Source organism: Candoia aspera, chromosome 6 (assembly GCF_035149785.1).
Source record: "Candoia aspera isolate rCanAsp1 chromosome 6, rCanAsp1.hap2, whole genome shotgun sequence".
Classification (NCBI taxonomy): domain Eukaryota; kingdom Metazoa; phylum Chordata; class Lepidosauria; order Squamata; family Boidae; genus Candoia; species Candoia aspera.
In genome coordinates, this window is record NC_086158.1 from 38,871,212 (window position 1) to 38,883,532 (window position 12,321).

Genomic DNA, 12,321 nt, shown 5'->3' on the forward strand with positions numbered 1-12,321 from the left:
TAGTGAAAATGTCTGATTTATTTTCAGGATCAAAATATTACATTAGGAAGGACATTTACACATATTTATAAAAATGCAGCAGTTGTACATATAGATCAGAGGTTGCCTTGTGTTTTATCGTTCTCATTACAGCAAGTGAAATCTCTTCCCCCACTCATCTTAAAATTATATCATAATTACAAAAGAAATGGCTTCTATTAAAAGTGTAGACAACAGTTTTACATAGCTGAAGCTATAAGAATATAAATCTAACAATCCAACTTTAAAAAGTTAGTGTTTTGAAGGAAACCATAATTTTGATTATATCAATATCCAAATCATATCCTCCAAAGTCAAATATTGGTAACATTAATATTTCAACTCATCCAAATTCACAAACTTTAAGACTCCAGAATTCCTTTTGAATTCACCTTCCAATATTACACTAGCAGCAATGTCACATATTTAAAAGTGAAATGGTGACAATGAAGAGGTTATCTCAAAATGATTCTTTAGATGCTAGGCTTGTCAATTATGTCAAACATCATTGTTGTTTATCAGCTGGTTGCATCACACACTCCCTAAACGCCAAGTGCCTGGAGTGAGTTGTCAGTCAGCTGTGGGGCAGGGAGGGCTGCTTCTCCAACGGTCCCCCCAGAATTCTTGGTGATGACTCACCAGCTTTAGCAGAACTGAAACCCTGGAGCCCCCGCATACCAGTGGGTTCTGTTCAATCTTGCTACAATTGTCTCTTTAGAAATAACAGCATAGAGAAAATTATGTAACATGGGATGATGTTTAGGTCTAGAGGCATAAGAGGACAACCTAGAATTAGGCATGAATACACAATGTATTTTACATAATTTGCATCCATATTCCTTAACAGTAAGCTTTAAAACAAAAACCTGTAAAAAGGCTAGTAACAATAACTTTTAAAATATCCAATTATAGTCATTTTGTTCCTAATTAAGATTTATGTGCTGCTTTTTAGCTTGGAAGGCACTTTCTACAGTTCTCCCTTACTCCAAGTACCTTAGAACCGTACATAAGGCCTTCTGTATGCTGCTAAACTTTTTTAAGGATAAGAATAAAAACCAATAAAGGGATCTGATGAGTGTAAGATAAAGTTAAGAGAAATTGCCCAAAGGTCTTAGAGCAAGAACATTTTTGCAGTTATCCTGGTTTCTGTGTTTGGATCAGCTCCACCCCAAACATATCATTCCCAGTTTTTAGTTTTTTTTTAAGGGAAAGAACAATGGCAGACCTGTACAAACAGTTTTGCTGCTTACCTAGTCTCTAGCATGATCTACTCGGCAGCATTAGTAAGTCAGAAATCTTGTGTGGTTGTTTTACTTAGGAGGTTCTCTATTATCTGCATTGGGCAACCTTTGGGCAGTCAGGGTCCACGTTTGGGGGAGTGGGCTGGCCAAAGCTTGCAGTTGGCAAGGCAATGGCAAGAATAGCATATTGCACAAGTGGGCAGGCTGGGATTTCTGGGGTGCTTTTTCTCATGGTGTTAAGCTTGTACATAAGATAACATAAGCTTACCTTATGTTTGTCTTAGGCACAACAGTGAGTGTGAAATCCCACCTCTAATTATCAGACATATGCTACCAAATTTTGCTAGTGCAACTTCAGGGGATTCTGAGAGCAACTGCCCCAAATGTCATCAGTGGAAGCACTTTCCATTAAAGCAATGCCACCATTAGATGCAAGAATTCTGAGAAAAGGCCCTGTCTACTGGCCGCTGTTATAAAACAAAAGAGTAAAACACACATAGAGTGATTCATATGTTCTCTACTTATGATTAGGTGCAGGGGACGGTAATCACAGTGTGTCTTTTTAGTAGTAATTGTGGAAATCCTTCTCCAGAAAAGCTCAACTGGCATAAATACCGTTACAAGTTCAGCATCGGGGAAAATTTTCTTGAGTATGAGGCACTGATATACTTTACTAAGTAGTACCACATGGATCTGGGGTGGGGTGGGGTGGGGGGACTAAATTGGAATAAACTACTGGACAAGGCAAGTAATTATACTTGAGTTCAGAGATTTTAAAAAAAATAGTTGAATGATTTATGGATATGACCACTGCCATTCTTCCAGTAGCTTATAACTGCTAATGAATTCTATTCTCACAATTTTATTTTGCAATCTGATTAGAGCAAGAACTATACTGCAAACTTTCCAAGGTTTTCTTTAAACATAGCAATGACAGAAAATGCAGTAGAGCTTGTACTGAACTTTTGCAGCAAAGCCACTGACACCTGGGTCTATCCAAGGGCATGGAACTTCCACAAACATTTCCAGTTTTCAGCATATGATTAATGTATGAGCAAACAAATTGTTGGTTTGGATGAAGCATCACACAGGTCCTATACAGATAGGAGCAGCTTTCTAGAGCAGACCAAGAACTTTAAAAGATTTCTGAAAGGCAAGGCAGGAGGAAAGGTCACAAGAAGATTGAAGGACAAATAAAGGATAAAATGGGTAAAAAAAGTTAGAGCAACAAGAATGAGACAATATTTGATACAAATGTCTAGATAAATTTTAACAGATCAACCTTTAGTATTTTTTTTCAGCTATGTATCAAATGTTCGTGGGCATCCATTTCCAAAAACATTTCATGTTTAAAGCTAGATTTCTTACTGAGCATATTGCTGGGTCTCCATTAATTTAGAAATATATTAGCTGTATGGTTTTGAACATAAAAGCAATTGTGGCGTATGTGTAAAACACCTATTAATCCACACTACATTTATCTTACATTTGTTGCTAGCATCTGTAAGGGGGGGGAAAAAAAACTAAGGAGGGAAATGTTTTCATTCTACAATGCAGTGTAAGTATCTTTGATCCTCAAGCTCGTATACATGGATTAACCAAATGTAGTGGTAATACAATCCATACAATGTAAATATTACCAGACTCAAATGATCCAAACCTTACCTACCATTGTTCAAACCTGGAGCACATCTATAATTTTTTGGCCATTTAGAACAAATGATGGCAAGCAGCTGTTTCTTAATTTGAGTTTTTCAAACAGTTTTTATTGTTGGAAAACCATGTTTGTTTGTACTTTACTTAATTAAATTTGATTAACTTAATTAACTATATTTAATTGTTAATCAAAAAGATTTCAGAATTACTGAAAAAACACAAAAATGCTTGCTTGGAGCCCAGCATCTATGCACGTTCACTAAATGTCAATGGGAGAGACTTCCAAAAAGTGGCATAGAGAATGAAAACAGCTTTAAGTTATGACAGAAGAGGTTTTATAAGTTTCACATTCATTCTGTGAATGTTTCACTGCTGGTAATATTTTGGGGGAAAAAAAAGAGAAATCAATTCCCTTTCTATAATTTTAATTGTGAAAAGGAAAAAGCCCCGCAGAGCTAGGCTACACAAGGATACTTTATACTACTGACTACATCTATTATTTTTATTACCTCACTCCTCCGTAACAAAAGTAGTACATACAAATCAATTTAAAATAGACACTTTAATGTTCCACATTCTATGCCCCTTCTCCAACAACACTTGCTATGACTTATGAAGGGCTACTTGGGCAATGAAACAGCACTTCATTTGTTTTTCTCTTCGCATGTAACCAAAACACAGAATCTCTTCACATAGTCATTTAGGCCTGTGCTCCTTTCCTAAAAAGCCTGTGCATAATAAATACATGACAATTTATTACATGCAACCAGCAGCAGTACAGGAAGCATTCTGATTTCAGAACATGTGGGGATCCCAGGAGGAAAAAAAAAACACATGCTGAAAACGAAATGATGCATCTCTTCCATGCAGACTGCACATATTGAGATGGTTGTCTGAAGAATTCCTTAATGCCTGGTCACATGACCTTTGAAAAATAAATATATTAAAGAAAACATTTGTTTTTCTCAGGGGAGGAAGAATATTTCTTGCTCTTGATATTCTCTGTCTGCAGCATGCTGGATGTACAGGCAACTTTATTCTGAAACAGCAACAAACTACTGAACACATAAGCCCTCTTCCAGCATTAATGCCGAATGAACTTTTTCTGCTGATTTCACTTCGTTCGCTTGTTAAGAATAGCATAAAGAATGGGAAGAAAGAGAAATCAGCAAATGGCTGCCTGCTTTCAATTCTGCATATGTAGTGAGTTAGTACTGTAGGCAAAGATGATATGGGAGGAAACTAATTCCTTTCCTGTACAAATACAGTTTCTTGTGGACAAAGACCAGCCTCCTGTAATGTGATGTCATAGTCCAGATGGGAAAGTTTCCTCCGGGGAAAGTTGGTGAGGAGTTCAAAACGTTCATTGGGGTATCCTTTTGACTGTACATGTTTGATGAGAGCCTGCAGAAAAAGGAGAGGCCACTATCTTTATCACAGAACACCAACACGTAATAGAGGATTAAAACGATACAGTATTTGTTACTGGAAGCAGAGAGAGTGAGTGAGTGAGGGGACATGGTTGAAGTTTTGGGCTAATGTAGGGATTCTGTGGGACACTTGCAATCCAAAATGGGAAGCTTGGTACACCTGTTTGCACTGTGGTTTTACAAAAGCAAAAATCACCCTGGTATTTTGCTGCTGAATAGGGATGCAAAATAGTCCATGCATGAAGGTAATTATATTTTTTACCACAAGATGTGGTGCTGGCTATCAGCTTGGCTGGCTTCAGAAAAGGGTTGGACCAATTCATGGAAGTCCTGGGAATCAATGGCTATGAGCCTCGTTGGCAGTGTGACTGCCTCTTCCTTGTGCAGTTGGTTGGCCACTGTGAGAACAGATTGCTAGATTAGATGGGCCAGGATTTGAGCTAGTAGGGCACTGCTTATGTTCTTATTTTTTGCATTTCTTAAAGTTTAAATTTTATTTTATTTTCACTTTTAATATTCTGTAAGATAAGAAACAAGAATACAAGGTAACATCCAAACACAGCATATCTCAAAATTCAGTCATAGTTCCCATATATCACTAGATTCAGCAAAATTAGAGCTATTATGTCAGATCCCCCCGATCAAAGGTTTCACAGAAACTCTTATCGGAGCATCTCCCATCATTTCCTTCTCCCATGTTGCCAGATGGGAGGGTGTGTGAAGTTGGAGTGTGAAGTGGTTTATTATGGCTATGGAGCACATCAAGGACACGGGGTTGAGATATGCCAGGAATACCATCTGGATGGGAGGGGGAGTGACATGGTTTCATGGGAAAGGGGACTAACTAAGGGAATGTAATTTTAAGTTAGGTTTGAGCGGGAAATCTTTATTCATAGCTTGCATTCTGTACAATTCATTATGCTTCATTAAAACAGTTAAAGGAATCCCAGTCTCCTGACTGTGATTGTGTGAATGCTCGAGTGATCAGGTGCTGACATATTACAGTATTAACATATATAACCTTTCTAGATTTGATAAAAATGCTATTCATCCCTTTGGGAATTTTATATTCAAACTTTATCAGTGACTTCATCAAGAAGAGCAATTGAACATATTTAAGTGTGCCAAATGTCTAATGATAAATTACCTAAGAATTTCCATTTTTGAATAATTATTGATTTAGCAGCTAGGAATAAAAATACAGTGAAGTTCCTTTTTGCTTAATTTAGAGTTAACTCCCTCAAAAATATGTATTAAGCCCAATGCTGGAATACAATCTTTTTGTTATTATTGTGACTTCTTCAAATATTTTCTTTCAAAATGGTGCATCTTTTCCAAGTCCACCACAGCTAAAAAAGTCTCCTTCTGATTGCAACCTCTCCAACATTTTGAAGAATAATTATCATATATTTGAATAACTGGAGATAACTGCCATCAATATACTGCTTTCCACTGCATCTCTTGTACAGAAGCAATAGAAAACCACATATTTCCAAGTCCTACTGGATCATGTTAGCTGACTTATCCCAATCTTTAGTTCTTGTTTTTGAGTTGCTTAATTATATTTCCTATTGAGTCAGTTTCAGAGATTCATACCAAATGGTGCTTGCTTTTTGTGCACTCCACTGGAACACCCTCCTCCAGTTCTTTATTTCTGGAATGCGATGATGCTTCAGTTGCTTTTGGATCACCCATATAAGCCTTAATTCCTCTGCCTTTTGGGGAATTACCTTTTTTAGGTATCTTATTACTAATCTTGCTAATTATCCAATATTAGTAAAAAAAATGGCAAAAATTATCTGAAAAGATGGGTTGGAAGAAGAGCAATCATCTCAGCATGCCATCATACCTGGTGGCTAGTCACTATGTTTTGTATTTTATGAAGCCTAGATGAAAAACTTAATAAACTAAAGCATACATATTTAATACATATACATGAAGGTGATAAACAGTAAATACTAAATGGTATCAATCTTGAGTTTTTAATTATTTCTACATACCAGAAGCTTTGCTTGTTCAGGCAATGAAATCTGTTCCCGCTTCCCATCTGGATATCTTAGCATTAGTTGTGCTTTTGGTCCTGATAAAAAAAAGTTAAATGCTAAATATAACTCCTGCATTTAGTTTTTACATTTATTACTTTGATAATGAAATAACCACAACATAATAAGGATAAGTAGAAAACAATAAATGAGCTAAAAAAATTATTTCCAAAATGTTAATTTTATGAGGGTGATTAGTTGTCAGTGCTCAAACCTGACTTAATCTTTCAATGTCTAATGAAGAAAATCACAAATAAGCAACTGGAAAACACTTTTCAGCTTATTAAAGGATAAAAATATTTGTGCCAATAAATGGCAGAAGTTATAGAGGCTTTGAAGCAAAAGAATTCCAATAACTGTGCATTTTTGTTTATTGACTTCATACAGACATTTATACTGGATTATTAAAGGCCTCAAAATACAGAAAACTCTGGGTTTATTTACTGATGTCATAGAATTTAAGTAGACTAAGATTTTCAATAAATGTTTAAATGATCTCATGCTATGACTATAAAGGTAAAGGTAAAGGTTTCCCTTGACGTAAAGTCCAGTCGTGTCCGACTCTAGGGGGCGGTGCTCATCTCCGTTTCTAAGCCTTGGAGCCGGCGTTGTCATAGACACTTCCGGGTCATGTGGCCAGCATGACGACACGGAACGCCATTACCTTCCCGCCGAAGCGGTACCTATTGATCTACTCACATTTGCATGTTTTCGAACTGCTAGGTGAGCAGGAGCTGGGACTAGCAACGGGAGCTCACCCCGCTGCGCGGTTTCGAACCGCCGACCTTCCGATCGGCAGCTCAGCGGTTTAACCCGCAGCGCCACCGAGGCAGAAAAAAAATACAGAATATAGTTAAGCAAATTACTGCTTTAGAGCTTTAACTAAGCCTTCTTTATAAAATTATCCTCTGAGATTAAAAATTAAAAAGACTGAAGTGTAATTTACACACAAATGGTGAAAAATTACAAGTAGATGAATGTATATACCTTGGCAGAATGTTTACTAAAGACAGATAAAAATACCAGAAGAACCAGCAAGAGGACAACTTAATCTCTCAGTAATTCTACACCCATAGAATTGGAAGGGTCTAGGCTATTAAAGACCTGGAGCTGACTGTAGATTAGATCACAAACTTCTTATTGCACAATTTGGGATCAGACTAAAGAGATTAGGGAAGACCCACAGATCAGCTAGATATGAGCTGACTAATACTCCTAAGGAATATGCAGTGGAGGTGAAGAATAGATTTAAGGGACTGGACTTAGTAGATAGGGTCCCGGAAGAACTATGGACAGAAGTTCGCAATGTTGTTCAGGAGACAGCAACAAAATACATCCCAAAGAAAGAGAAAACCAAGAAGGCAAAATGGCTGTCTGCTGAGACACTAGTACCAGCCCAAGAAAGAAGGAAAGCAAACGGCAACAGCAATAGGGGGAGATATGCCCAATTAAATGCAAAATTCCAGAGGTTAGCCAGAAGAGACAAGGAATTATTTTTAAACAAGCAACGTGTGGAAGTGGAAGAAAACAATAGAATAGGAAGAACAAGTGACCTCTTCCAGAAAATTAGAAACATTGGAGGTAAATTCCAGGCAAAAATGGGCATGATCAAAAACAAAGATGGCAAGGACCTAACAGAAGAAGAAGAGATCAAGAAAAGGTGGCAAGAATATACGGAAGACCTGGATAACAGTATCGGGGATAGCTTTAATGGTGTGGTCAATGAGCTAGAGCCAGACATCCTGAAGAGTGAGGTTGAGTGGGCCTTAAGAAGCATTGCTAATAATAAGGCAGCAGGAGACGACGGTATCCCAGCTGAACTGTTCAAAATCTTGTGAGATGATGCTGTCAAGGTAATGCATGCTATATGCCAGCAAATTTGGAAAACACAAGAATGGCCATCAGATTGGAAAAAATCAACTTATATCCCCACACCAAAAAAGGGAAACACTAAAGGATGTTCAAACTATCGAACAGTGGCACTCATTTCACATGCCCGTAAGGTAATGCTCAAGATCCTGCAAGGTAGACTTCAGCAATTCATGGAGCGAGAATTGCCAGATGTACAAGCTGGGTTTAGAAAAGGCAGAGGAACTAGGGACCAAATTGCCAATATCTGCTGGATAACGGAAAAAGCCAGGGAGTTTCAGAAAAACATCTATTTCTGTTTTATTGACTATTCTAAAGCCTTTGACTGAGTGGACCATAACAAATTGTGGCAAGTTCTTAGTGGTATAGGGATACCAAGTCATCTTGTATGCCTCCTGAGGAATCTGTATAACGACCAAGTAGCAACGGGAAGAACAGACCACGGAACAACGGACTGGTTTAAGATTGGGAAAGGAGTACGGCAGGGCTGTATACTCCCACCCTACTATTCAACTTGTACGCAGAACACATCATGCAACGTGCTGGGCTTGAGGAATCCAAGGCTGGAGTTAAAATCGCTGGAAGAAACATTAACAATCTCAGATATGCAGATGATACCACTTTGATGGCCGAAAGCAAAGAGGAACTGAGGAGCCATATGATGAAGGTGATAGAAGAAAGTGCAAAAGCTGGCTTGCAGCTAAACCTCAAAAAAACCAAGATTATGGCAACCAGCTTGATTGATAACTGGCAAATAGAGGGAGAAAACGTAGAGGCAGTGACAGACTTTGTATTTCTAGGTGCGAAGATTACTGCAGATGCTGACTGCAGTCAGGAAATTGGAAGACATTTAATCCTTGGGAGAAGAGCAATGACAAATCTCAATAAAATAGTCAAGAGCAGAGACATCACGCTGACAACAACGATCCGCATAGTTAAAGCAATGGTATTCCCAGTAGTAACATATGGCTGCAAGAGCTGGACCATAAGGAAGGCTGAGTGAAGGAAGATAGATGCTTTGGAACTGTGGTGTTGGAGGAAAATTCTGAGAGTGCCTTGGACTGCAAGAAGATCAAACCAGTCCATACTCCAGGAAATAAAGCCAGACTGCTACTTGAGGGAATGATATTAAAGGCCAAACTGAAATACTTTGGCCACATAATGAGAAGACAGGACACCCTGGAGAAGATGCTGATGCTAGGGAAAGTGGAAGGCAAAAGGAAGAGGGGCCAACCAAGGGCAAGAGGGATAGATGATATTCTAGAGGTGACGGACTCGTCCCTGGGGGAGCTGGGGGTGGCGACGACCGACAGGGAGCTCTGGTGTGGGCTGGTCCATGAAGTCATGAAGAGTCGGAAGTGACTGAACGAATAAACAACAACAGGCTATTAAAACCAACCCCTACCCATTCAAGAATCTATATTAAAACATTCCTGACAGAGAGTTGCCTAGCATGTCCTGAAACAGTGAATAGCAGCACTTCACCACCTTCCTTGGAAACTTCGTCCATTGTCAATTGCCTTTCTGTAACTTAAATGCATTTTTCCACATGCTGCACTTTAGAATAAGGTAGAACTGGACCATCTATGTGATGTTCTTTCAGATATTTGAAGGATATTCTCAGTCAGTCATCTTTTCTCAAAGCTAAATTGCCAGGCCTCTTCAATCTCTCTTCATAGGACATAGTTTCTTAGTCATCTTTTTTGTTCTTCTGTGAGCCTATTCCAATTTCTCAGAAAACTTCTTAAAGTATGGTGCCCTGAACTGGACAAAGTACTTTATTCTGACCAATGAAAAATAAAGTTGAATTATTACTCCCCATGATTTGGAAATTATATTTCTGCTAATAAGTTCAAAACTGCATTTACTTCTTTTGAAGCCACATCACACCGCTGATTCTATTCAGTTTCAATCAAGTATTATTCCAGATCTTTTTCAGGTATCATTACCACAATGTATACTGCAATATATTATGGTTGATAAGTGTATTTATGGTTGAAAAATCTATTATGGCTGTAAAAGTGTTTTTGTATTATAATACTGTCCTGACAAAGAAAGAATTATGTGAACTTATGGAGATGAAAAAAATACTATCCCCTATAAAGGAAGACCTTCAATTGAATTGTGATTCATGGGACCATTACAAATAGAATTTGTAAATGGAATTATACATTTTGGCATGTACAACACTTTTATCAGATTGTTATACTAATCAAGATATATATAATGTACTGATTGGGCAATTTGATGTATTGCTCTTTTCATCATTGAAATTATAATTCCCAGCAGGTCCAGTAGTGTTGCCAATGGAAAGGATGCTGGATGTTAAAGTTTACCAATTTCTGGAAGACAACAAATTTTCTATCCCTCATGTAGATTATGAGCTGCTTAGCCAGCATTCTACTTCTTTACTGTTTAAAATAAATTTAAATTATTCAATTTATTAAGTGCAATGGAAAGAAATAAATACTCTTCAGTAAATGTGTCGAGATGAGACATTTCTAAAGCTCTGAAGTTGGCTAATGTTTCAGGAACCATACTTACCATTCACATTCGGTTCCTTCTGTGAACCATCTGGCTTAGCTCCAGTTTCTTCTAGCACCCCTGAATCAATGCAAGATAGTCCTCTGTGGTTTATTATTATCTCAGGTTCAGTTCTTGATGTTGGTTCAGGTTGAGGTCTTCTGCCTTCCTCTTTCCTACATCCCAAATCCTTGTGTGGGGATTTTCTAGACTTGGCAGAATTTTCTGGCTCATCATCATCAGAACCACAAACAGAAATAAACTCCTCACTTCCAGAGAAAAGCTCCGATTCAGACTCTTCATCTGATCTGCTCTCCTGCTTGATTTGGTCAGAGTCAAAATGTGTTTCCTGCAATGATGCTCTGATTGCAGCTTCCAACTGGCTATCTTCACTTGCATCAATTAAACTCTCCTAATCAATGCAACCATAACACACACAAAAAGAGAAAAGTTACCTTAAACACATATTTTGAGAAAGGTGAGAGGGGAAACAAAAGGATCCAAATACTTCTTTTTCAATAACTGTTTTGTTACTAAGGTAATGTATAATATATCCTTTTTTCATTGCATTTTTTTAACATACTGAAACATTAGGATGAAATAAATATAATAAATAAATATTCAGTTGCACTGCCCCAGACAGACCCAGTGCGTAACTTGGGGGTTCTCTTGGATTCATGACTCCTGCTCGAAGAGCAGGTGGCAGTCGTGGCCAGAAGGACTTTTGCGCAACTTCGTGTTGTGCGCCAGTTACGCCCTTTCCTAGACCGAGAGGCCCTTCAAACAGTCACTCGTGCCCTGGTTATCTCCCATATAGACTACTGTAATGCACTCTACATGGGGTTACCCTTGAAGAATATCCGGAAGCTACAACTGGTCCAGAGTGCAGCCACACTGGCAATCTTGGGTGCCCCAAGGTTTGCGCATATAACACCTCGGTTGCGTGAGCTGCACTGGGTTCCAGTTTGCTTCCGGGTCCAATTCAAGGTGTTGGTTATCACCTTTAAAGCCCTACATGGCATGGGACCAGGATATCTGAGGGACCATCTCATGCCTATTACATTGACCCACCCCACCTGGTCATGCGGGAGGGCATGTTAAGGACCCCATCTGTAAAAGAATTCCATCTGGGGGGTCCCGGAAGCATGTCTTCTCTGTGGTAGCTCCTGCCCTTTGGAACATCCTTTCCCCAGAGGTTAGACAGGCCCACTTGCTCCTGGACTTTCGAAAAAGATTAAAGACCTGGTTTTGCCAGCAAACTTGGAATGGGAGGGGGAATAGCTACACCTGGGGATGGCTAGCGCCCTAGAGTGATTCTCTATGCTGATTACACTCACGGACTAAGAACTCTCAGTCATCTAGATTCCATCACATTTTATTTCTAGTGTATTTATTGCATTTGTAACTGCTTTTGATTTTAATTTAGTTTCTATTGTAAACCGCCCAGAGTCCCTCCTTGGGAGGGAGATGGGTGGTGATAAAGTTTGATAAATAAATAAATAAAAATAAAATTTCTTATAAGAATCAAAAACATACTGTTGT

At 38.5% G+C, this 12,321-nt stretch overlaps 1 protein-coding gene across 1 annotated transcript in view; it reads right to left on the reverse strand.

Moving 5' to 3' along the window:
• Window positions 1-12,321, reverse strand: part of UBXN7 (UBX domain protein 7) — a 43,398-nt gene continuing 31,077 nt past the window's right edge. Inside the window, exons 9-11 of the mRNA XM_063306769.1 lie at window positions 10,801-11,191; window positions 6,346-6,425; window positions 1-4,319 (exon numbers count right to left, since the gene is read on the reverse strand). Coding sequence (XP_063162839.1) covers window positions 4,158-4,319; window positions 6,346-6,425; window positions 10,801-11,191 — 633 coding nt within the window. The 3' untranslated portion in view covers window positions 1-4,157. The remainder of the gene's footprint in view (window positions 4,320-6,345; window positions 6,426-10,800; window positions 11,192-12,321) is intronic.